At 50.8% G+C, this 26,517-nt stretch overlaps 1 protein-coding gene across 1 annotated transcript in view; it reads left to right on the top strand.

Annotated features, from left to right (window-relative positions):
- The window catches only part of LOC112104678 (uncharacterized protein KIAA0513), a 52,601-nt gene that overhangs the window by 13,095 nt on the left and 12,989 nt on the right, over positions 1 to 26,517 (top strand). Inside the window, exons 2-9 of the mRNA XM_024197144.3 lie at positions 11,561 to 12,099; positions 18,866 to 18,965; positions 19,414 to 19,487; positions 20,087 to 20,157; positions 22,660 to 22,867; positions 24,076 to 24,116; positions 24,674 to 24,761; positions 25,293 to 25,370. Of these exons, the coding sequence (XP_024052912.2) occupies positions 11,747 to 12,099; positions 18,866 to 18,965; positions 19,414 to 19,487; positions 20,087 to 20,157; positions 22,660 to 22,867; positions 24,076 to 24,116; positions 24,674 to 24,761; positions 25,293 to 25,370 (1,013 nt within the window). The 5' untranslated portion in view covers positions 11,561 to 11,746. The remainder of the gene's footprint in view (positions 1 to 11,560; positions 12,100 to 18,865; positions 18,966 to 19,413; positions 19,488 to 20,086; positions 20,158 to 22,659; positions 22,868 to 24,075; positions 24,117 to 24,673; positions 24,762 to 25,292; positions 25,371 to 26,517) is intronic.

Below are 26,517 nucleotides of genomic sequence, written 5' to 3'. Positions count from 1 at the left end.
CACTTGGATTCTTTTCAAGCGCTGGTTCATGGTGTCTGAGATGACCCTTAAAGACGGGCAGGCTACATCTGCGGTTAGCTGGGCACATACAGGTCGAGCTAACTTATCCCGCTTGGTTTAAAAGCCCACCAGCTGGTCAGACTGAGCCTGACTGGTGCAAATAGGCCATTCCCAAACCTTAAGGCTGGCATCAGTATGTTTAAAATACATCGTTCCCCTTGGAATGTTTTTAAGCAGTCTGGCATTCCCTGGGAGCATTACGTCAAGGCAGGAGTACCAGGGAGTGCAGTTGTCTAGCAAATGAACACAACCAGTCTCTTTCCATTGTCCAAGCTGAGAGGGGCAAAAAGATAAACAGCGTCAACAATAAAAAGTCATTCCGCTTCCCTTTTTTTTTTTTTTTTTTTTTTTTTTGATATTTGGGGTTATTTTTACGGTAGAAAAGGTTTTTTTTTTTTTTTAATGTGATTAAGACAGTGAGGGTCCCTTTTAAACTAGAAACGGGTGAATGTCAACACTGCATCTTCACTGTTAACTTTCGTTTATATAGTAAGGGGTTAAAGATGTAAGTTCCATTAGCCCACTCAGAACAGCGGTTAGGTCAGGCCCACCCTGCACTGCTGCATTGCAAAGTCATCAACCTGAATCTGAAAGCACTTGGAAAAGATTCCCATTTCCTTTCCCCTTCAGGGTACTCTAATAATAAAGCAGACTGTTTTAGAATGTCAGCTGGGATTACAAAATCCTCTTATGTGGTGAAACCCACAGGCCCAAGGCAGCTGAATTTACAGTCGGCTCCAGCCAACTATTTCTCGGCTGCTGATATTTCACTCTTGGGTTTTCAATGGGAAGAAGCTGATTAGCGTATGTATTCCAACTTTTCTCCGCCTCTGAGGAGGCAGATGTACTCCTGGGTCTTCACTTGCTACCCAAGCAGGTTTGCAGCCAGCTATATGTACCACTGACCTGGTTCGGCTAGTTGAACGGTGTAATTTTTTTTGTTTAGAAAGCGGCCCTGAAATTGCAGTACCTAACAGATGTGTTAAACTCCCAGAATCTATTTCATAATCCTGTAAATGAATTAATTGGGGAAGTCCCTTTCCATTTCAGTTCATTACTGAACTCAGAATGGGAATCATATTCCAGTTGAAAAGAGCCATGTGCCTCTGAATCCACAGGTTTTGCTGTTCCTAGCTGTATTTTGGAAGTTGTGGAACATGTCTGATTTGATCTAAATTTGCCCATGTAATTATTGATGATGGAGGGAGGGAGGGAAATATACCCTAAAGTTAGGAGCAGGGAAATGGAAGACAAGACTCTTGATTTCAATTCCTGGCTCTGCTACTGACTTTCTGTGCTTTAGAGAAGCAAGTTCCTTCACTTTTCTTTGCCTCTGTTTTCATCTGTGGAGCTGGTGTGATTTCCTGCTTTATGCGGGTGCTAAGGTTTAATTCATGTTTGCAAAGTCCTTCAAGATCCTATAATGAAAGTGCTGAGCAGTGCTAGGAAGGGACCTTTCCCAAGTGTTTGGGATGGTCTGTTTTTTCAAAACATGATCTAGGTTCAAACTCAGAGCAGCTAGAAATATAGAAAAACTTCTTTTTGTTGCTTAATGACGTTTTATTAAAGAACAGTATAGTTAGATACCCAGTGAGCGATTACAAATCTTTATTGGCTTTCTGGGGGTGGTACCTTTCTGAGCCTGCTCACAGAGACTGTAAGCCTTCTAGAATAGAAATTTACCCCCTCCTCCAAAAGTTTGTTTTTCTTAATGCCCAGTTTTAACAATGTTCAGCTCAAACCTTCTTTCCCGGCTTGATTGCTCCTACAGATCCTCCCTTAGGACTGCTCAGCCCGCACACTTCTATGTCCAGGCAGGGGAACAAGCCACCTGTTTCAGTGAATCAGCAGATTCTAACGTAGCCCATTCACTGGAGATAGCGTCAACGCCATCTGACAGTAGGTGTGTGGAAGTACGTTCTAGACCAGGGGTGGGCAATAATTTTTGCAGGGGGGCCACTCCAAGTATTTTGGTAAGTCGCCACGGGCCGCACATTTCTACTATATTAATGGAGGGAGTGCGGGCTCTGGGAGGGAGTTTGGTGCAGGAGGGGGCTCCAGGCTGGGGCGGGGGGGAGGGATAGCTCAGTGGTTTGAGCGTTGGCCTGCTAAACACAGGATTGTGAGTTCAATTCTTGAGGGGGCCACTTGGGGATCTGGGGCAAAATCAGTACTTGGTCCTGCTAGTGAAGGCTGGTGGCTGGACTCGATGACCTTTCAAGGTCCCTTCCAGTTCTAGGAGATGGGATATCTCATTAATTATTATTATTATTATAAGGGGATTGGGGTGCAGGAGGGGGTGCGGGGTCTGGGTGCAGGAGGGGGTTCTGACCTGGGGCAGGGGGTTGGGGTACGGGAGGGGGTGTGAGGTGCAGGCTCTGGCCGGGAGGCGCTTACCACAGGTGGCTCCCGGCCGGCGGCGCAGCAGGGCTCAGGCAGGCTGCCTGCATGCCGTGGCCCCATGTTGCTACCGGAAGTGGCTGCGGCTGGCTGCTGCTGGCACATCTCTGCGCACCCCTTGGGGGGAGAGCGCAGTGTGTCTCTGTGCACTGCCGGTGCCCTCAGGCACCGCCCCCACAGCTGTGAGGATGGGGGTGGGCGGTGGCAGTGCTCGGAGCTGCCTCCCGCCCCCCTCCCTCCAGGTGCGCTCCGAGACATGCCAGCAGCAGCCGGCTGCTTCCGGGAGTGGCGTGAGGCCACGGCAGGCAGGCAGCCTGCCTGAGTGCCCCAGTGCGCCACGGGACTTTTAGTGGCCTGGAGATCCTGAGGGGGCAGCCAAAGAGCCTGGCGGGCCGGTCAGTAAGGTTAGACGGGCCGGATCTGGCTTGCAGGCCGCATTTTGCCCACCCCTGTTCTAGACAAACATTTGCTAGCCTGTTACAGTGCTTTGCAGGAAAACTTGAATTAGATGTAGTGTGTTGCACTGAATTATCCATTAGGTTCTTTATAGGCCTGACTTCTCCCAGGCAGAAGCCTGGCACTGCCCTGGGTACCGTCATAGGACCTTTATCCTGCTGAGAAGCAGATAATGGCGTCTAATGTGGTGAGATTTGTATTAGTCAGTTCTGAGGAAAGTGTTCTACGTAGTTGTTTGTTACAGGGAGATGTTGGAGGGGAGAGTCCTGCTATTCTGTGTGTGTAAGAGAGAGATGAATGGCACACGGACAGTGCTAGGCTGCTGCCTGTGCATTTCCAGCCATGTGGTATGAACCTTTTCAGTGGTTTAAAGCGGAACAGTGTCAAAATGAGGGATCTTTGCTCTTTTTTTTCTTAATGCTCAGCTTCCCAAACCTTGAATATCTTTTGTCCCTAAGCTGTACTTGCTCGATGCTAGGATGCCTTTGCATGCCTTTTGATCTGCCTGGTACAGGATTGATAGGACTCCGAGTGCAGGCTGGTGCAGAGGACCCTATTGATCAGTCTGTCTGAGAATAATTGTGCTGAGATTGAAAAGTGCTCTTAATGTGTAGCTGTCATGTTCCAGGAAGTGCAGCTAAATGGGAGCAAAACAGAGTGGGATGGATGTGTTTTAAAAACCTAAATAAATACCCGTGATCTTCCTTTTCTAACCTCATCCTTATTAAGCAGCTGCCCTTCTAAGAGGCCATCTCTCAGTCTTGCAGGTATACTGAATAAAACTTGGTTCCATCTTTGGCTCTGCGTTCTGCAGCGCATTTTTGTTGATCCTTTGCATGGAGGTTTCCTACATATTAAATTGAATTAGTGAGTTATTGGCTTTCATTGAGTGGCCAAATGCACATCTATTTTTACTGGGGGAGAGATGCTGTTGCTCTCCAAGAGTGTTTATTTCATTAAAGATTGAAATAAAACGCATTTTTTTTAAAAAGAGCATAATATCCTAGCCCAGTGGCTGAATATGGTTACTCTGGACACACACACTTGCAAATCTGTTTCCAAGCCTTGTTTTCAGAATTCAGTCTTTCCCCAGAGCAGTTGATGCTGCTAACACCCTACTGCAGAACTTCTACCTGGATTCTGCACTTGATTGTAGGTTTTTTTCAGTCATTAGCTCTTGAAGGGGGGGAACTGACCCTTGAACTCTGCTTTTGGTGGGTATCTAGCAATTTTGGCTGCGCTCCTGCTCAGTGAGCGTCAGGCCACTTTCAGGGTACGGGAGGGGGTGTGAGGTGCAGGCTTCTGAAACTCTTGGCCCAGTGTCTTTGGAAATTGGCAGACGAGGTCTGGAAAGCCTGTGGAATATGTGATGGGCGAGCGGAGTTAACCTGTGAATAGGGTATATTTGCTTCTCCCAGTACAGGAAGGTGGTTCTCCAAAGTAAAACAACCTTTTGTGGAGTGGGGAGATGTCTCTCAACCGAACGCTGCCCTTGCTTGTGGTATGAGATGCTGTGCATGTCGGAGGGAAAGAAGCCTGGCTTTATTCGTGGCAGGGTTGCCGTGTCAGTTTAATTCCTAGCGTGCCATTCTGGGGAATAGAAATCCAATAAAGCAAAGCAAATCGCAGCCTTTAGATTGTCCTTTGTGTTACGCTGGGCTTCCTCCTGTGTCCTTTTTGGTGGGAATGTTTGGGTGTGACTTGAGGAAGGGGGGGGGCAATGAAAAACAGCCAGTTTTGATAATGTGACCTGAGCATGTAAAAATATGGCACATCTCTGTGGGGAGAGATGGGCATAAGTCACAGAACTCAGGTGCGAAGCTTGGGGCTGTTTAGAGTTTGTATCCTGGCCTGTCTCTAGTTAATGTGTTACATGCTCCGAGGCTGTTAAAATACAGTGTGGGATTGTGTGGAATAGCCTACGGTAAACAAAGTGCTCAGTGGCGTGACTAGAACTCGGGCTCTGCAGAAAGGCCAGGTCGGAGTCCGCGGCTCACTCCCAGGTCGGAGTCTGCGGCTCACTCCCAGGTCTGAGTCCACGACTCACTCTCTGAGGCTGGTGGCGAGACCCTGTGTATGTCGGATGGTAATCCGCCTGTTGGACCAGCGCTGTCCTTGCTCAGAGGAGAGCCTGCTGTAGCCGCCTTCAGCGAAGCAGGTGGGGAGCTGTTCTGGGTTTGGGGCAGGCTGTTAAAGCACAGGGATGGGGTGGGGGGGACCATCTTGGTGGCTCCCACAGCTGCTGTCTGATGCCTCCTGAAACATCAGCGCTCTGAAGGCGCTTATTATTGGTGATTGCAGCTGGCCATACAATTAGCAGATTACTGGGTGTAGCCGCTGAGCAGCTGGCATAGCTGAGTGGGTGGGCCTAAAGGCTCTCTGTGTACGGAATGGTGTTTATAATGGGCAGGTAGCCAGTCTCTCCCCCATAGCTTGTCCCTTGTGCTTTCGGCTGGGGCTTCTTGGATGGGTCTGTGCTCCCAAGAAACAGAAATTCTCTCCTCCCCAGTGGTTTTTCGTTGCTCCTGCTTTAATAGCAGCAGTGAGTACACAGATGGTTCCCTACGGGGCTGGGGTGTCAAATTGAAAACTTACCCCTGGAGTCCTCCATCCCTTTTGGTTTATGTCCACACTGCAAAAAAGGTGCGTTTCTTCACTAGGGTTAGCTAGCATGGATTAAAATAACAGTGAAGACGTGGCAACTTGGCTTTTAACTCAGGTTAGCAACTCCAATTCAACCCCAGTCTAGTCTATCGGCTTGAGCTTGAGCTGCTAACCCGCCGTGTCTGCACTGCTGTGTTAACCCGAGTTAAGAACGCCCCCGTCTTGCAGCGTAGACGTGCCATGTATGTCGAGGGCAGGGCTGGGGATTGAATCAGGGAAGCGTGTGGGTGTGTAGAATGGGGCAGGCAGGAGGAGGGAATGCGACATGGGGGCGGGGGGGCAGAGAGGAATCCCTTTCTGTGTGGGGAGCCTTTTGGAGGAATCTAACCAATGTGGACGGGAGTGTCTGTCCGCGCTGGAGGCGATTGGAGTTAGTTGGGGGCTTCGCTGACGAGAGCCCATTAAGAATGGAGGGCAGGAGATGGCGCCATCTGCCCTTGGTACTGCTCTCGCTGATGGTGACGTCCTGCATGCCGCAAGAGAACCGCACGCCTGGAAGCTTTCTCCACGGCCGACGGGATGAGACGAGTGGCCGAGGCGCTGGCCTGCTGCGTTGGGTGAATGACGGAAAGGGGGAGGCAGCCATCTTTGAGCCAGGAATTGATCACGATGATCAGATTGACGTTACTCACTGGCAAAGAGGTGGGAGAATCTTCCCCCCACCCCTCAGAGCTTTAAAAGAGCAAGTCCCTGTTCTTCCCAGTGAAGGAATGGGATGGGCCAGGGACCGATCAGCAGCAAAAGGGATTCAGCTAAAGGCGATCTCTCCCCCCACCTGGAGATGTGACACCCTGGGATGGGACTCCAGCAAACCCTTTTCCCTTTCCTCTGCAGCAGAAGGCAGATCAGAGAAGGACCCAAGCCCAGCCAATAGGCAGGAGTCTGCACTCCACGCTCCTGCCAGCAATCAGCTAAAACAAATCACATCAGTTTGGTGAAAAAATGCTCTGCCGGTCGGGAGGCAACAACATTTAATGGTGCCGTTTTTCCTGTGTAACTCCGGGTGACTAGGTGGGCAGACCTGGCCCCGTGCAATGGCTGCAAACTAATCGCAGATGCTAACACTGCTTATTGTAATCTGTTTTATTTATATGCGCTAGACCCAACTTTAGAGACAGTTAAAAGGGTAGATCCCTGCCCATGGGGCCCGATGTGAGGGGGAACGGTGCAGATGTACTCCCCCAAGCTCCACCCATTCATGAGATGCTGCTTGCAGTAGACATCACATGTCCCCGTATTATGATCCTCCTTTTCTTTTCTTCCGTGCTTTGTTTAGCAGTGAAATAGTTACATGTTGTTTGCAGTGTTGTTGTAGTTGTGTTGGTCCCAGGATATGGGATAGTCGGTTCCATGAAAGCTTTCGAGCTCCACAGACCTCTTCTTCAGGTCTGGGCTCTTTCAGCAGCAGATGTTGGTCCAGTTACTCACCCACCTTGTCTCTCCCGTAGTTACATGTTGACATTTAAATGGCGACTATTCAGTTTCTCACGGGTTTGAGCTAGATCTGGGGCCTTCAGTACACGATGCCTGGCGAGACACCATCAGTGTGGTCCCGCTGGCTGGAGCCCAATGGTCCTTAGGAGACTGTGCGTGTTTGATGATTTGAAATCAGGTTTCTGAGCTGATACCTCCCTCGTTTCAGGCTTGCTGCAGGCTCCGGCAGACATCGGCGTATCGATTGATTCTTGCATGTTTCTTGCCAGCCACGTGTAACCCACGCTAATGTAGTGCAGCATGCTCCCTTCGTCCCCTTAGGGTCCCTCTACACCTCACTCGAGACGGTGCTTCACAGCACGGGAAGACAGACACGTTAGCTCTGCTCAAGCAAGCACGCTAAGTGACTTGCCCAAGGTCACACTCCCCAAGGGAGTCTGTGGCAGAGCATGGAATTGAACCTGGGACTCCCGAGGACATACCCAGAGGGTTGGGTGGGATTGCTGCCCATGCCGCCATGGCCACACCACTATTTTCAGGGCAAGCAGAGCTAGCACGTCTGTCTACCTGGGCTGGGCAGCATGCTCCCAGCTGCTGTGCAGACATACCTGGGCTAGTTCAGGACCAGCTGTTCAGGTCTGCTCCAGCCTTTGAACTGAGGAGCCTGGTTCTTTAGCTCTGGCAGTAGTGGCTCTTGTGTTTCGATCCTGAGATCCAAGGTTTGATCCTTATTGCCAGGGACCCATCCAAGAGCATCGTGTTACCTAGAGACTTAGGTTGAGCTTTTCAGACAACCATTTATTTTAACAGGGGTTGTGTGGCTAAATCCTCTAGTTATCTTTGGAAAAATCTCTCATAATTATATATATTATAATTATGATGAAAGCTGAGATTCTGGCATACAAAACTCATCTCCCTGGGGAAAGTACCGGCTCGTTCAATCAGCCCAGTCCAGCTCTGGATTTACTAATCTAAATTAGATATTGATGCAGCAAGTAATACTGGTACACAGAGGTGGGGAAAAGCACAGTGTGGTAAGGCAAGGGTTAAAGTGGTGAAAGAGCGTGATGTGTGCTCCAGTTGTGCTCCTGGGTTCACTAGTTCCTACCCCAAGGAGAACAATTGTGACACCAACATGCCGTTTGCCATCACGTCCACTCTGCTTGTGTTATACCCCAGTCCCCTAGCTGCTCTTGTCTTGTCTATTTCAATTGTAAAATGTTCGGGGCAAGGATTGGGATTGTCTTGTATTTTGTGTCTGTACAGCACCTAGCACAATGGGGACCCATTCTTGGTTGGTCCTTAGATGCTACCCGTAATGCACAGGATTAGTAACAACAGTACTTTGAAAAATAAATGCTTTTACTATCTCCGGGTTTGCAGGCATTGGGGGGGGGGGGTGTGTCTGTGTCTGGACTGAGAGCCGGCATGCAGGGATTTCTGTGATTGCCTTTTCTAGCTCTGCCCGTGGTCCGCGGGGTGTTGCACATGCTGTATGTCCCGTTGGGTGGGTGCGTACTTGCTCCTGTTGATCTGGGTTGCGGGGCCTGTCTCTCTCGCGGCTGCAGCTTTTCTGTTCGTACTTGGTTTGCTTGTCCGAACGCATTCGCTGCTGTCTGTTGCTCCCTTTGGGTCAAACTAGCTCCTTGGGAATTAAGCTGCTGCTTCCTGATGCGGAGGGTCTTTCTGCAGGGCAATCCTTCACTTGGTGCATTGCTGGGAACAAGCTCTGCTTAGTCCATTCAGCATCCGCTGTCTGTGATGGGGTTTTAGAGAGCGTATGTGCACATGTACCCTGTGTGGGAGGGGAGCGAGAGCCTGAAGAGGGGAGGTGTAGAGCTTTTCAGATCTCAGTCACTAGTAAAGCTTTGTCTCCCTCATTTTGCATGGGGGATTCCTTGTGTCTCTGCAATCGAGGGGTGATGGCAGATTGGCTGTGTGGTTCATCCATCTCTAGGAAAGCATAACGTGGCCCTTTCTCCCCGCCTCTCCAGGGAAGGGCTGAGGCCTCTGCGTCACTTCTGTCATCTTTCTAAGGGGCCGTTACCCCTTACTGCTCCTTAAGGGTCTCCTCCAATGCCTGTTGCAGTCAGTGGAAAGACACCCACAAGAGTTGGATTGACAAGGAGTTTCAGGGAGAAATGCAGAGAGGTGCCATGCACCCATACCCCAAAACAAATGCTCCAGGAGGCTCAGGCCTTGTCTACATAAGAAGGTTGCACCAGTTTAACCTAAGGTGTGAATTTACACTGATTCAGTTAAACCGGTTCAAACCCCTGTCTAGATGCACTCTCATTTGGGTTTGAAAGTGATTTTTTCCAGTTCAGCGTAAATCGGGAACAGGGTGAAGCTAAACTGAAATAAGCCACTCTTAAACCAAAACAGGAATGTCCATACCAGACTGCACCAGTTTAACTAAATTGGTTTAAAAACTGATTTAAGTTGAACCAGTGCCACATTCCTGTGTAGACAAGACCTCAGTCTCGATTGGTTCACTGGTAAAGCTTGTGTAGTTTAGTTTAGGCTTATTCCTCTTCTCCCCCCCACCCTCATTCCCTCTTGCAGTGACGCCTGCTGGTAGAGAGTGGAACTGCCTGAACTCTCCCCCCAAAGCCCCCTTCCCATCAGAATTAGCTGTAACCCCTTGGGTCTAAGTCTAGAATTAAGAAGAGAGGATAGGTGAGTAAGTCAGCCAGGATGGTAATTAAAAGCCTGTTGCACCTCCCCCCCCGGGTCCTGTGACAGAAATCAATGGCAGACGGACAGGTGTGCAGGCCAGACGCAGGACTGGGAATGAGCACCTACTGAATTCAGCTCTGACACTGACTCACTGTCCAGCCTCGGGCATGTCACACCACCTCTATACCTTGGTTTCACTGGCTGGAAAACAGGGATTAGAATACCTGCTGCAGACCTGAGGACTGGTTAAATGTCTGTGAAACACCATGAAGATCAAAGGCAACCCGGCTTGTATCAGTCAGTGCTAAAAATTAACTTTACGTTGATAAATTTGTATGTGAGGTTGATCGTTCAGACCCTGTTCCTGTGCGTCTGAAACAGGCACAGATTCTGTTGTTGACCCGAATTCACCAGTAAAAGCCTGTGTCCCAATCAAGGACTTGTTTTCCTTTTCCCAACACTGTGCATCTGTGCTGCCCGCTGGGACGTGAGTTACTCAGTATTCCTTCCTGATCCCCGTGTACCGCCACAGAGGTCAGTGTGTCCTTCCCTGGCTCCCTTCTGGCACTAGTGCCAGGCACAGTTTCGCTCAGCTGCATTGTTATCCTTAGCAAATCAAAGTTAGTGACTTGTTTCCTGGGCTCTTCAAAAGAAGGTGTGGTCTTATATGGTGCTGAGCTCTCCTGCCTCTCAGCCAAGTCAATGGGAACCATTGGTGCTGAGCCCCTCCCAGGATCAGACCCCACCCTGCCCCAAATACAGTTCTGAGAAAGCTAATTGAGAGTAAAATCTGCCTACTTTGCTATTATGCAGTGTAGTTGTTGGTCCCAGGATATTAGAGAGACAAGGTGGGAGGGGTACTATGTTTTATTGCAGTGGTTCTCAACCTTTTTATGCTCAGGACCCCTTTGTAAATGTTTAGGGCCTGTCGCGACGCAGTAAATAGTCTGGGGGTGGAGGCCCTGGTGAGGCCACACCTGGAGTATTGCAGCCAGTTTTGGTCCCCCCCACTACAGAAGGGATGTGGACAAATTGGAGAGAGTCCAGCGGAGGGCAATGAAAATGATTAGGGAGCTGGGGCACATGACTTACGAGGAGAGGCTGAGGGAACTGGGGTTATTTAGTCTGCAGAAGAGAAGAGTGAGGGGGGATTTGATAGCTGCTTTCAACTACCTGAAGGGGGGTTCCAGAGTTGTTGGAGCTCGGCTGTTCTCAGTGGTGGCAGATGACAGAACAAGGAGTAATGGTCTCAAATTGCAGTGGGGGAGGTTTAGATTGGATATTAGGAAAAACTTTCACTAGGAGGGTGGTGAAGCACTGGAATGGGTTACCTAGGGAGGTGGTGGAATCTCCATCCTTAAAAACCTCTAAGGCCCGGCTTTACAAAGCCGGGCCTTAAAAACCTGGCTGGCATGATTTAGTTGGTGTTGGTCCTGCTTTGAGCAGGGGATTGGACTAGATGACCTCCTGAGGTCTCTTCCAACCCTAATCTTCTATGATTCAACGTTGTGTACAGCAACAAGCCAGCAGAGCCTGAGCTAATTAAATTAACAAGCGAAATGGGTGAATTAGGGGAAAAGCTGCAACTGCCTGATGGGTGGGTTGGTTTGTTTGTTTAGATGGCATTAATAAATGCTGCAAAGCCAGCACCGGCTAGTCACTGTCTCCCTGTCCTGCTAGCAACCACTGTTGGTGGAGGAGGAGTGGGAATCGGCTGAATAAGTGTCAGTCACTGGGAGGATAAAGAGGAATGGAAGGTTCTGGGCCCGCCGCTGTTCTGGCTGGAGCTGTCATGACCCCACTGAGTGGCTCCATGATGCCAGTTCCCGGGCTGTCCTTTCAGTGGTGATTGTGTCTTGCCTTTCAGATGCCGTCTGATAGCCTGGAGCCTCGGGGGGACGTGCCAGCTCTAGCCGGCTTATCCTAGGAGAGTCTTTGACACACCGAGCTACAGATGGCCTTGAAATCTCACTGACAGGCAAAAGGGAAATCGAGTCACACCAAAGCGGCCTCCTGCCCTGGTACCTGCCCCTGCACGCCCGCTCTACGAGCCATGGAGGCCACCGACGTGCCGGTGGGGAACCTCATTGACTTTGATTCCGAGCCCCCTGCCTCTGTCCCCGCTGAGTCCTCTCCCTCGCCCCCTCAACCCTCCAGTGGCAATGGGTTACTGGCGGACCTGGGGGATCCAGCGGCTGTAGGAGAGGAGAGCGACACCACGGAGTCGGCCGACAGTGAGAATGACATGGGGGATTCGCCCAGCCATCACAGCTGGAACAACTACCGTCGCTCCTCATCCAATGAGTCCTTCTCGTCCAACCAGAGCACGGAGTCAGCCAAGGACGAGGTGATGGTGGAGCGCCGGGAGTTCATGAGGCAGTACGTGGAGAAGATCTTCAGTGGGGGGTGAGTGAGCCAGGCACAGTGGGGGTTGCTCTGTGCAGAGGTGCATGCTGGGATAGGATGGGGTTGACTGAGCCAGGCCCGATGGGGATTGTCCTGTGCAGAGGTGCATGCTGGGAAGGAGTGGGGAATAATGAAGCTGCCCCCTCCTCCAGAGCACGCTGTTGAGTAACTTCCACTGGCATGACTTTTCTCTGTTCGCCCTTTTTCTAAGCTTAAATTCTCCCCCCTTCTGCATTTGGCAAATGTAGATTTTCCCCTCCACACAGTGTTAGAGGAACTAGAGACTGGGATTCAAGAGGTCAGGATCAACTCTTACTTCTGCTTCTGCCACTGACTCACTCTGTGACCTTGGGCAAGTCCCTTTCCTTTTCTGTACCTCAGTTTTGTTGTTCTGTAAAATGGGATATTTCCTTATCTCGTGAGTGGGGATGAGAGGTTGAGACTAAATTCACTCATGCTTGTAAAGGGCTTGGAGATCCTCCGATGGAGAGGGTGGTAGCCCCGCAGAGGGAGATCAGGTTCTGCAAGTTCCCCTCCTCCTTCCAACAGGACTGAAATTAACCAGACGTATTGTTTCTCCTCCTTGCCCTCACGTGCTCGGCAGCTGGCCTTTTTCTGTGATCTGTAGCCTAGGGGTGCATGCCCTCATGCATGCTTCCCAGTACTCCATTCCTCCCGTACAAAGCAGAGATTGGGTTATGAAGCGAGATAATGAACAAGTCGGGGGGTGACAGCCGGGGAGCGGTGTGGGGCATCCGCTCGAGGAGCATGTCCGAATTCGGGCACTGCCTGTGCATGTGGTCCCGCTCCAGCCCTATATGCATGTGGCTGTGTTGCATGTACCCAGGAAAGGAGAGGTAGAATTGACCTGTCTGGTATAACCGCTCTCTAGGCAGCCCCTATACCTGCCACTGTAGCACAGAGCTGTCTAGCAGAGGAAGGCTCTTGGCCAGTGGAGCTGTGCTAAGTACCTGGATTTGGGTGGCTGCAGGGAAATGGCCTTTGACATCGTGTCTTGCCATACACTGGAGCCGCTGAGGCATCGAGCATGTCCCCTGCGTGCGGCTCTTCCTCAGACTGCGATGCCTGGAACGGCACGTCCCCTTCTGATTGCCTGCCTGCGGTGCTGACTTACCGACTCAGGCCCGGCTGCCAGATTCGATCACTCTGCCTAGCCTGGTGTAGGATCCGGGAGTGAGGGGAGTCGGCAGAGAGGAGCAGGGAGAGCTTTCTGCATCTAGTCACAATGGGGCTGTCTGGAGGCGGAGGGACCGTGTCCTCCGCTCCATTCTCACCCTGCTGCACATCTCTGCGCTGCCCAGGCTCTGATGCAGACCTCCTTGCTAATCGTAATGTCAGGGGATCCAATGCACCCGGGGGTCTGTTTGCTGTTTGTCAGCGACGGATGCCTCGGGCCCTTTGATCCCGACAGCAAAGCTTACTTGTTTCGGTCTGTGTAATATCCCGGTTCAGTGCATCCAGTGTGATTGAGCAGATTGTCTGGTGGGGAGCAAAAGGCAGAGCTGATAGTTTGGCTCGGGGTGATTCAGTCGTTGCTGGGGAATTTCTGTGCTGGAAATCGGTGGCTCCTTCCTTCGTCTTGAGAGCAAAAGAGCAGCACGAAGCAGGGAAAGGGAACAGGGCCACCTGTCAGCACGGCCATAAAGCAGCCCAACTGGGAGGTTACCGCACCTGGGGATTGTGCTGGATGGGGGGCGCGCGGTAACATGAGACTGCCAAAGCGGCTTTGCTGAACCGCGGAGCTGGATGCAGGCTGGAAGGGAGAGTGGATTCAGAGCACAGCTAGGAGTTGTCTGGGACAAAGCGCTCCTTGGACAGGGGATTGGAGCTGCCGGGAAGAGTCAGAGGGGTGGCAGATGGAGCCTCCTCCATCGTGTCAATTGCACAGGAGAAACTGGCCCGCTTCCTGAGTCTCTCTGGGCTGGGGAGGTCGTGTTCAGTGCAGATAAAACCTGAAAGGTAGATGGGACAGGGCACGTGGGGGTCCAGATTGTAGGGGGTCACAGAGGCCTGTCCCTTCTACCTGATTCTGCCAGAACGTGATAGGTGATGAAGTGGCTGAAAGGAGCAGTTTATTATTTGTTTGCATTACTGTAGTGTCTAGCAGCCCCAATCCTAGACCAGGCCCCATTGTGTTAGGTGCTGTACAAACACAGGACAAAAAGGCACTGTCTACACTAGAGACCTTACAGCGGCACAGCTGTCCCGATGCACCTGCGCCGCTGTAAGGTCTCTCGTGTAGCCGCTCTTTGCCGACCGGGGAGAGTTCTCCTGTCGGCATAATTAAACCACTCCCCGACATAGCCCTGTCCACGCCGGCGTGGGGTGTTTTTTCACACTCCTGAACGACATACATTGTACTGACAAAAGGGCTAGTGTAGACGTAGCTTAAGACAAGAGACAGCAGATGGATGCAACAGACAGACTGGGGGCAGATTCAAGATGGCAGGAGGACAATACTGGTCAGCATTAGAAGCAGTGGCTGGAGCACTTCAACTGCCGAAACATTGTCGAGTTCTTTTTGTAAGAGCCAAATGTCCCGGAGTGATCAGAGTTAGTGGGGATTGGAGCTTTCTTCAGGCCCGCTGGTGCAGGAGATGCCATCCAGACTCTCATCCTAGAAACGTGGGGCTGGAAGGGATTTTGAGAGGGCTAGTCCAGCCCCCTGCCCTGAGGCAGGACCTAAACCATTGCTGACAGGTGTTTGTCCAACCTGTTCTTAAAGACCTCCAATGACAGGGATTCCGCAGCCTCCCTTGTAAGCCCATTCCAGAGCTTAACTATCCAAACAGGAAAAACTTTCTACCTGTTATCCAATTTTAGGTCCTAGCAAAGTTACTTAAGCTCCCAGGCTCGTCTTTTGAAGATGTTGTGCAGGTTTCCTTTGGGGACGAGGACAGTGAGGTCAGACACGGAGCGCGTGCCCACCCACAAAACACCTTTCGAGATTCCTGGGTCCTGCGCATGCCTGTCACATGTAGGGGACCTCATCCAGTGGACTAAATGCCCCAATAACATTTATGTGGGTGAAGCCAAATAATCAACTACACACTTGAATGACCTCTCACAACAAAAAATGATAAAAGACAAAAACATGATCACCTGTGGGTGAGCACTTTCCAGAAAGCGATCACTCCATGTCTGACCTCTCAGTCCTTGTCCTCAAAGAAAACCTGCTTTGCTCGACACTAAAAATCATGGTCCTAAAAAGACACTGGGTTTATGGCTTATGACAACAATCTATAACCCACTTATCTGCGTGCCCACCCCCGCCCTTTTTTTTTTAGTCCCGTGACTGCAGAGCCACTGCACTTTGAATGGTCTCTGACAATGTGTGAACTACTTGTCCTAACCAATCTGTTCCACCTTGTATTAACTGTGATGCTAGGGCTACCTTTCCCAGACCTGAAGAAGAGCTCTTTGGAGCTCGGAAGCTTGTCTCTTTCACCAACAGAAGTTTGTCCAATAAAAGATATGACCTCTCTCTCCCTGCAGAGACATCCCAGATCCAAGCTGAGAACTCTCTCTCTCTCTCTCTGTGTGTCTCAAATGGAAACTGACCAGAATTTTTAGTACAGGTCTGTCGCATCTTACGCGCATTTAACATGCGCAATTTCAGTTTACGCGGTCTGCAAAAACCAAAACAAAAAAGAGAAAAACAACAATTTTAATACTGTACCTGTAGTATGGGCGATTCCGCCCACCATTACACTCAATGTAATTTTGACTATACTCGATTTTCACTTTGCGTGCTGACTGCAGAACGTAACCCCAGCGTAAGATGCGACAGACCTGTATTGATGTCGTGAATCTTCTTTCATTTCCCCAATACCCAGGAGCTCCTGGGAGTGCATATGCCTGGGGAATATAAGCTCCAACTCGGGCCGGGTTGAATGTGATTGTCTTGCTGGTGTTGAGGGGCTCAAGCCCATTGCAGCAAGCAGTGCTGTAACCGTGCCCTAGAAGCTGTCTAGCAGTGAGGGACATTGACCCCCTTGTGTTTAGCCAAAGCTTGAGGATGCATCTGGCACGCCCAGCTCACTTCGGTAGTGTGGACAAAATTTAAGAGTGATGGGAGCTAGGGAAGGGTTGAGTCCTTGTGACCGGGTGCTGGGCAAAGGGTTGCAGATTCAGCCCTCTGTCTCGCCCGCTCCTCGTTAGGCGAACAAATTAGAGTGGGCTGGAGATAACCTGGCCCTAATTGAGGAAGCGGAGACAGCTGCTACCTAATTAGCCTGAGGGGAAGGAAGCCGGAGGAGAGCAGGAGGAAAGGGAAAAGGCAGGGAATGAAGCTGGGAGGTAGCTCTCCCCTCCCTCCTGCCTGCAGCTGGTGAAGGGTTACTTGTACATGGTGAAACGATGTGGGAACAAGCCTGAGAATAAAATGCACCTGTGGTTACTAAACCCAAGGTCTTCAAGTGACTTTGTGAACCTAGCAGAGGCAGAAGCCAAGGGGGCCCGGCCACACCCTGCTACAGTCCTGCTAAAACTCTCTAGGTAGGTAGCACTTGGCAATGGTGGCCGGGCACATTGCCCTTCCTGAGTGGAGGAACTCTAAGTGTGCAGTCGGTCTGTGTCCGGCTAGCGTGGGGGTCAGTTCGCACCTTGCACTCTCTCATATCCGCGCTACCCTGAGCTTCCATCGCACTTTCATCTTACAAACCAGTTGACTCCTGCAGTGCTGGTCAGTGCTCCCGGGGCACTGTGTGTGAAGAGCGCAGGCCGGGAGAGCAGATGTTCCTTGGCCCTGCGATGCTCCCTTTCTATTTCCAATGAGGTTTTGCCCTCGTTGAGTTGCTGAGTGAATAGCTCTTGAGAGTAGAGCTCTCGTTTCACTTTCAAAAGGTTCCTGGCAAGTCTGAGCACTCGAGAGAGGAGAAAACCCACTTGGCTGCCTCCGTGCTGGCAATTCTTTTCACTGAGAAACACTCTTTCTTGGCACTAGAGAAGCCCCTGAGATGTGTAATGTTTCTCTCGTTTACAAGTGCTATTGCCTGGAGACTGCAATGCTGCATCATCCCAACCCAGAGCAGAAACCTCGGCTCCTCACAGCCACAATGACTTGGTTTGCTTTGGGGGTTTTTAAAACTAAATTGAAACCATGCGCCGAAGAGGTCCCAATTAAAATGCATCACACTCCCACTAAGCAGTGCGGCTTTGCCCACTCCCCCCTTCCAGGCAGCCATCTCGGCTCCAAACACAGAGAGAATCTATTGTGCATGGCTGGTGTTGGTTAGCCCCTGCCTGATTTTCATTAACAGCTTCTTCCCTGTGCTTCAGCTGCTGTATTGGTGTCTCGCCTCTTACTTCCACCGCAGAGCACTTTATACTCTGCTTACGGTGTGTAAAGAAATTCTGGTACCTCTCTCAGCCCTTCCCTGGCTAAGGAAGGTGACATGCCCATTTAACATGGTTTAGGAGTTGTCCAAGACTATTGGATCATAAGCTTGTCTTGCTACTCCTGTAAAATGCCACGTACCGCCTATGATGCTATATTAATAGTCATGGTGTCTTTCAGCAGGTAGACCAATAAATGTAATACTCCCACAATCCCTCCCTTCCCTGCGTTGGCGAAAAATATTCATCCCCCGATCGTGTCTTGTCATTAATCCATATTGCCAGTGTAATCTCTTTGGAGCAGAGACTGTATCTTTACCATGTATTTGTACAGTGTTTTGCAAAAGTCAATCAGTGGGACCTCTGGGGGTTACTGCAAGATGAATGTGTGACTCCGAGTATGTCTACACTGCAATGTAAGCCCAGCGTTAGTGGGACTCGAGTCAGCTGACCTGTGTTAGGGAACCCTGGGCTTGAACGTCGACGTATTTTAACCCTATGTTAAGACGTTTTTCTAATCCGTGCTCGAACCTAGGGCTCTGATGTCCACACTGACGTGCACAGACCTGAATCAAAGTAACAATGTCCGAGTCCCCAGCTACCCCTTACCCCCGAATGTGGTGCACTGTGGGAAAACTTTACTGTCTGCCCTGTATGTTACCAGGAAGCAGCTCGCTTTTGCAGAAGGCTTGATCGATTCGCTCTCCATTGCAAACCCAGGCGGCTCTCTGGCAGCATGCTTGCAGATTGGTGATCAGAAGGGTACGGGTCAACGCCGACCTGAGCTGCTGCCATTCGCAAAGCAGGGATGGCTTCTGTTTTCAATAGAGTGCATTGCAGATCATTGGGATAGAGAGGACTAAGGAATCTGTCCCATGCAATTATGGGATACTTCCAGCTGACTCCTTAGCCCCCAAGTCAAGCGGGGCTGCATCTACACGGCAAAGCAATAGAGCTCAGATCCTGGGTCCCGGCTTAACTTGAGCTTGGACCCTCCACCCCTGCAGGGTCCTGGGACTCTGTGTCGGAGCCCTGAGTTAGCGCAATTGCAGCATAGACTCAAGGGGGATTAGACGTAAGCTTGGGCTCATGTTGCAGTGTAGACATACCCTTGGTGATTTGTGATACACTGAACAAAAAAACTGCTCCTATAGCCGTCCTATAGATGTACTGCATCTATTAGTGAAGACCAGGAGCAGAATGGAGTGGCCGAGCAGCAGGTATGTGCATGACAATACAGATGTGTCCTGTACATGTAGCGCTGCTGATACAGCTGTGTCCTTGATTGATTGTGTCCTCGATAGAACTCATGGATTCTTTCTCCGCTTGTTTCACAGGCTGCAGGGATTTTCTGAGCAGCTCAGTGCGGGAGGGGAATTTAAAGTGTTTGATTTCTTGTCCGTTCCAGGGAGGACCTGGACCAAGAAGAGAAGGCCAAGTTTGGGGAGCTGTGCAGCGGAGAGAACGGAAAAGGCAGGGAGTGGTTTGCAAGATACGTCAGTGCTCAGGTGAGCAGGGGATAACAGCTGCCTGATGCTAACTACTCTGTGTCAAAGCAGTTGAGGGTGCCTGGCAGGAGGGTGGGTCTCCTGGACGTCTGTTAGAACAGCAGAGTGGTGTGTTTGGAGACCATGCCTCATCTCAGTGGGGAGAGCTGGGGGCAAAGGGATGCATGTATTGAATCGCATTAAAAATGCGACTGTATCAATCACTGGGCAGCGGAATGTTAGAAGCCGTCAGTTTCATTTAAAAAAAAAATCAAAATAACTCATCAAAACCCCTCCCAGCTCCCAGGTAAAATTCCACACGGTCAAACCAGCATCCAGTGGCCCAGCCCCACTGTGGGGGAATTCTCTGGGAGCACTCACGTCAGGTCTTCGGAGCTTGCGCTCTCAGTGGCAATGGAGAGGAAACGGTGCTAACGCTGGCATGTGTCGGCTTTGTTTGTCTTTGCAGCGCTGTAACTCCAAGTGCGTCTCGGAGCAGACTTTCTATCGGCTGGTGCAGTCCTTCGCGGTGGTGCTGTTCGAGTAAGTAATGGCAGATATCAAAGCAGGATTGATTTCCTTTTTCACAACTGAGCCCTCTTGTAATCTACTCACCGAGCCATCAGAGGGACGCTTTGCTTTCACGCCACCTAATTCCGGGAGACCAGCCTCAGCTAAGTAGAAAGTCAGCAACCAGTGCTAACTGAATAGCTGTCTGTCCCCAGTTGAACCGCAGAGCAATGTCTCTGGAAGCACCTTTTGAGCCAGCTGCATTGCACCGAAATTGCTTTGAGGGCCACGTGTCAATTGGCAGCATCTCCAGTGTGAATGCACAGTGCTGCTTGGAAGCGGAGTGTCTGGTTTAGTGTAAAGCATCAAGGGGGGCTGCTCATGGGTAGGTAGGTGGATTTAGAGACGGTAATGCTGGGGTGGATGGGGCTCTGAGCAGTTGGGATGCGGGAAGTCTGACATTTCCCAAATGGGATCTACAGTACCTGGAGGGTGAGTATGGTTAAGCTGACACTATGGAGGAGGTGACCTGGTACCAAAACATCTGGTACCTCTGGGTATCTACCAGTTCTGCTATGCTGCTGTAGGTGTGGCTGCTAATTCCTTATGTCTCTCTTCCTGACCCATTTCAGGTGTCACCAGATGGATGACTTTGGTCCTGCCAAAAATCTAATGACCATGTGTTTCACTTACTATCACATCGGTAAGCAGCTTGTGCGCACGGGTGCCTTTCTCGTATTGGCTGAAGGAGCAGGGGTGTTGAAACGACTCAGAATAAGTGTGAGGGTGGGCTGTTAGAACAGATGTGTGTTCACTCGGAGGGGCACAGCTGGCTCTAGGATGACGTCCCTAATCCCAGGCAGAAACATCCGCTTGATTTGAGATTGGGAGGCAGTCACTGAGAATGGTATCTGCGCGGGGCTGAATTTTCTAACCAAAATTTAAAAAACTAACGGTCAGAGTTTTCAAAATTAACTAGTGATGTGTGGGGCGCCAACTTGAGAGACTTCAGCGGCTTGATTTTTCAGAGCAGGGGGGCCTCAGGACCGCCTTAAAATCAGGCCTCCTTCCTGGGTCTCTGGTTGGATGCCCAGAAACTGAGGCACCCGTAATCACTAGTCACTTCTGAAAATCTTGGTCTAAATCCAACGCACTTTTAAACAGGGAACTCTTCAGCCATAGGAGCCATTTTCAACAGAAAATTGTGTCCATTTTATAAAAACAGGAGCTTCCTCCCTTCTCTCTCTCTTTGTCCATGTTCCTCTGGCTGTGGGTGCTGCTCCTGCACCAAATGCCCAGCGCGGAGGTGGAATCGGTATCGCAGTCACTGGAACTAACGTCCAGCACGAGCTGAGCGGTGTTTGGGAGCCCGGCGTTGTTATGGCATTGAGGGTTCTTCCCTCTTCCTGTGCATGATTGTCATTAATGCTACTGTGAGTTATGTATATGCAGAGAGAGGGGAGCGTGTTTCTCAGTGTGTCGCGGGTGCTCCAGATGTCGTCGTCTGGCAGCTCACAGCTGCTTTGAACCCCTTGGTGCTCAATGTCTTATCACAAATGCCCAAGGGGGGACAAACTCTGGTGTGTCCTTGTCCATTCAACAGAAGAGATGTCAGCTGGCTATTACAGTAGTGCTTGGCTATTGGGCCGATGGGAGCCATGATAGATAAATATTGAAACCTGGCTCTGCGGCGCATGCTTTCTCTAGCTGCAGTAGAAGGGGAATCCGGCTGTTCTAAGTATCTCTCCTTTATTATTAGAGGGTCCCTGTTCCTGTGTTCTCGGCCAGGAAACGCACCCATTCTAAGGCCCGTGTTATCAGCTCAGCGCAGCGTGGTGGGGTCATGGCAGTGCTGCGTGATTGAGTTTACTTCATTTCAAAGTTTGTGAGCTCAGGTTAAAACGGACTCGTGAGGCTCAAAGATTCCCCCTGTTAGGAACCCGGGCTCCTCTGATTCTGCTGAGCTTGGAGCTTTTCAAATAAGAAATCAATGTCCAGTGACAGCTTTTTTTTTTTTTTTTTTTTTCCCCCCCCCCATGACTGGGGCCAGCTTTTTAATTGCTGAGTTTCTCTGAATTGCCGTTCCTGTCATGCTGCCAGCTAGGGAATACTATTAAACTGTCTTGGGGAGTCAGAGAGTGGAGATGGGCTGATGCGGCCTCGTAGCACAGTGAGGCGGTGATTAGTTGGTCCTAAAGGAAATAGATGGGTAGCCTAATGGGAGACCCTGAGCAATGTGGGGGCTGGAGAGTGAGGGACTTGGTGAATGCGGTGGAGAGGGGAAATGGCATTCATAAAATATCCGGTCGGTTGCTGGAAAGAGTGTTCCTCTAGAACTGTATCAGAGGGGTAGCCGTGTTAGTCTGGATCTGTAAAAAGCAACAGGACTCTGTTGCTTTCCTCTACAACAGTGGTTCTCAACCAGGGGTACGCAGAGGTCTTCCAGGGGGCACATCAACTCATCTAGATATTTGCCTAGTTTTACAACAGGCTACCTAAAAAGCACTAGTGAAGTCAAAGCAAACGGAAATTTCATACAATGACTTGTTTATACTGCTCTATATACTATATCAGCAGCTCTCAAACTGTGAGCGAGTTGGTTTTAATGGGGTCGCCAGGGCCTGTGTTAGACGCGCTGGGGCCCAGGGCAGAAAGCCAAAGCCTGAGCCCCACCACTCAGGGTTGAAGCTGAAGCCCAAGTTTTTAAGTGAGGTGGAACTTGGGGGTCCGCAAGACAAATCAGACTCCTGAAAGGGGCACAGGCGTCTGGAATGGTTGAGAACCACTGCTCTAGATCTCAGACCAGTGACGTCCCGAGTGACTGTTCCCTCTCTGACTGTTCTTGCAACAGCCAAGAGAATCTCTCTGCTCTCTAGCTATGAGGATGCCAAACCCCTCAGCAGTATGTCTTGCACCACCTGTTGGTTCAGGAGATGCTGGCCATCATGCACACGCTGTTGGCTTTAAAGCGAAGGATGCATCCTGGAGAGACGGAGATGCTGACACAGGGGATTCGCCTTGTGGTGTTGGTTTAATCTCCATGTGGCTAAAACCTGGTGTCTCTGTAACCTTTTTAGGAGTAAGTACTTGAGGCGCTTGTAGCTAAAGCCGTGCAGCCGCCGTTGCAGTAGGGAGCAGCCTAGATTTAGTTATCCTGGGATCTCTTAAAAGAGCCATTTCTAGAAACCTCCTGTTTCTCTTGTAGGTAAAGCCCAGGCGCTGCCCTCAGAGGCTAAGGAGAAGCCCATGGGGAGCATCGACTCGTACCTGAAGTCGGCAAACAGCTGGCTGGCTGAGAAGAAAGACATTGCCGAGCGACTCTTGAAGAACACATCAGCGAAGACTGAGAATGTGAAGGGCTTCTTCGGGGGGCTGGAAACCAAGCTCAAGGGACCCACGGGCAAGAAAAGCGAGTGAGTATTGCTCCAGCAGTGCTCTGACGCCCTGTGTAGGGGACGTGTGCTGTGGGCTAGACAAACAGGCTGTGCCCTTCATCCCTCAGCGCGTGCTATCTGGGGTAGAACAGGCAACCTCCTGCTCTGAAAGCAGGTGCCTCTACTCAGGTGGCTAAAGGAGGACCTCCGTTACCTGTCAGGGTTTTATCTCCCCTATAGCACATGCACCCAGCTCTGCAGTCACTAGAGCGTGAGACAGACATATGGATAGGTATGATTCCATCCAGCACAAGGCCCCTAGATCTGAGAGCTAATTCAGGCTCTCCAGTTGTAGCTCTTAGCGTTACGTGGGCTTCCTAGCGAGGCCTACGTGTCTGTCCCTATCTGTACTGAGACAGGTGGTCTCCGGAGATGGATTTCTTTGGGCGTAGAGCAGTGGTTCCCAAACTGCTCTGTGGACCATCAGCAGCCCAGAGAGAACGTGCCGGTGTGCGGAAGAGATTTGGCAGGCCACATGCCGCTGGTTGCTGCGCCTCATTTCCAGCCTGTAAACTTCATTAAACTACAAATGCACTAAACGCCAGGGAGGCGATGTTTGACCACCAATGGGAGCGGAGGGAAGGTGGCCCGTGTGATCACAAATGGGCGTGTAGGTGTCCTCAAGACACCGTCTCCATTTAGATGTGGCTCCCTCAGTGAGAAAGTGTGAGAACGCCCAATGCAGAGAGAAGGGTAACAACCTTCCAGGGGCTTTCCGACTGAGCGCCCCAACTCTGCAAGGGTGGTGATTCCAGAGCTGGAATGTTCTCTATTGGTTAGTCATGGGACCGGAAGTTGGGAGAGCTGGATTGCACTTCCTGGGTGACCTTGGGCAAATCAGCCAGCCTCCCTGTGCCTTGGTTTCCCTATCTGCAGAATGGGGATAATATGCTTGCCCACTTCTGAGAGGAAAGTGTGGCTGCAAAGCACCAGAGACATTATGGGGAAATAGTCTGCGTGGGCATGAAGTTATTGGGTGAAACTCTCCCAAGGGCTCCAATGTACGTTGGCCATGGCTAGCACCTCGGTCAGCCTCTTGTGTCTCACCACTGTGTCTCGCCCCAATGGCTGTGATGGAGGAGGTGGATGCCAGCAGGCTGAATGGCTTAATTATGTGGGCTGATAGGAGAGGGAGCCGGCTGCTGTTTCTGAGGGAGGAGCTGACTGGCACGGTTTCTTTGCTGTAGGGAAGGGGAAGACAAACCGAAGGAGAAGCTGCAGAAGACAGGTAAGCAGCGCGGCCGCAAATCAATGGCTTTAGCAAAGGGATCCCCAGGACCTTAGGGTGGGGTTCAGGGGGCTGACACGGTGTGAAATGCCCCGGCATAGCTAGCGTCATGTAAAGTGACCGGGAGAGTGAAATTGCCGTGGGGAATGACTGACAACTTCTCAGTGCGGTTCAACCAGAGGACGTTTTTCCAATCCATTGTTCAGAGCAGTAGCATCTCCCGTTCCATAGCAGCACCCCTTGGATGCTGAATGTAACCTGCACACACACGGTGTGGTGCTTTGTGTTGTTGTGTTGTCCCCCTTCCCTGTATAGAGGTTTGTGTCGGCTACTGCCTCTGAGCTAATGGACCAGCTCCTCTAGCTCAAGCAGCAGCCATGAGGAGGAAAAACTGCTTTTCTCTCCCCCCGTTAGGTATGGTCTGAGTTGATTTTTTTTCCTCGATACCTCGGGGTGACTGCTTGGGGGGTGGGGTGAGTAGCTGAGTAGTGCTAAGTTTTGTGTTCGTACAGATCAGCCTCCTCACAGCCTTGGTGTGCAACTCTGCTTCCCGACAGTTTCCTTGTACAGCCCCGAGGAGGAGGAAGAAGAGAAGAAGGGAGAGAAGATCTATTTATATATGCACCTGAAGCAGCAGCCTATCTGGTAAAGACTGGTTATCCACCTTCAGCTGCAGCCCCCGGGGACCAGCTGTGCCTGGTACCTCTGAGTCAGCTGGCATTAGCATCCACTTGCACAGCACCAGCAGTATATGGGGGAACCCAGGCCCTGAGCTACTCAGAGAACAGTGCCCAGAGCTGGTCCTGCCATGCTGGCCGAGTGACGTGCTGCCGTTCCCCATAACTCAGCCATGTGCCTGATCCAAGTATTCTACTCTTTGCACATGCAGAGTTGACTCTGCCTTCCCCCTGCCCGCGCCCAAAATGATGAGATCTGTCAACGCAGCCACTGATCAAAACCCCCCAAAACCAGGAATTAACAGCTCAGTAAAGCTGACTTCTCTTTGCTGCATGCTGTGTGCATAGAAGCCAAAGGCTGGATCTGTGGGGAGGGCACTTTGGCAGGACCCCGTGTACGTGCACAAGTGCCCCGCACTCGCTCGGAGGTGCTGCTGGGGTGGCGGCCGTGCTCTCCCGTGCAACGCGCCGTCTTCAATGCCTTCTCCCTGTTTTGCAGGCACACCCTGAGATTTTGGAACGCAGCCTTTTTCGATGCTGTCCATTGCGAGAGGAGGAAGAGATCTCCCACCACCAGGTAGGGCGTGAACATGAAATCCTGGCTGCCCTTGGCAAGGGAGGGCTGGAAGGCAGGGGGAAAACAGCCCATGTTTCACACTCAAACTCCTCAGCCCCACCAACAGTGGAGATGACAGGTTAGACCCTTCCCACTGCAGCTGTTTGCTGAGAAATCCGCCCAGTTGATAGCTGTTTAAATCCTGCTGCACTGCGAAGGCAATTGCCATGGCTAATGCTAGAACTAACTGCATGAAGGTCCGAGGAGCTTGGAATCCCGGGTGGAGCGTTATGGGGGAGGAGTACGGTGAAAGGAGCCTGTCCCCTCCTCCAGGCGTTCTTTCTGAAGGCCCTTTCTCTGCACTGGGTACAGTGCATAGTGAGGCTGCCTCTATTGCATAGTAGCTGTTGGAAAGGGCTGGTCCTTGCAGTGCAGCCCCGGCCATTAGAACTTGCAGGGGTGGGGATCAGCGCTTCTCAGAGGTTGCAATTTCATAGGGGAGCATCTAAGGCAGCTTCTATTCGATCACAGAACGTTGTGATCAAATAACATTGAGGGGCTTGGTTACCATAGGCTTAGAGGGGTTCAGCTGTGCAGTTCCCATCGATGTTATAGAGGCCGTGTGCCTTTGGGGCAGGAGAAATCCACTGAAATCATCTCCAAAATAGCTACGTTTGTATAGCAAATAGATGATGATGAGTCTTTTACCTACCTGCCAAGACCTGAACCCAAGGTCCTGCTTTGGCCCTGCCGCGATTGACCTGATCTACCGAAACAGAAGCAGATTGCAGGGAAATGCTCTGCCTTGTGTTTCATTACAGGGCTGCTATGGAAGTAGAACCCTGAGCTTGGGTCTAGGCAGCTAAGCAAAGGAAAGAATACATTTTCCAGTGTTCTTTTTGAATATAGATACACGTGTCATTTAAGTCTAGACATTTATCTTGTTGAGGATTTGGGATCTCAAAGATTTTCTTGTTTTTAGTTGCTTTTAAAGGGACACAGTCGCAGAGCTTGGGTCCAAAATCTAGTAGGGGTTTTTTGTCTGTTTTATTTATTTTTTTAAATGCAAGTCTTACGAGAGCTGTGTTAATAGAGACCTTTCAGGGAAATGATAAAATTATATGGGAGGTTTCATTGCTAGGATTGCAAAATCCTCTGTAGTGTTGTG

Source organism: Terrapene carolina, unplaced genomic scaffold (genome assembly GCF_002925995.2).
Source record: "Terrapene carolina triunguis isolate 2854851 unplaced genomic scaffold, T_m_triunguis-2.0 Scaffold33891, whole genome shotgun sequence".
Lineage (NCBI taxonomy): Eukaryota > Metazoa > Chordata > Testudines > Emydidae > Terrapene > Terrapene triunguis.
This window is presented reverse-complemented; position numbering and strand designations above follow the sequence as displayed.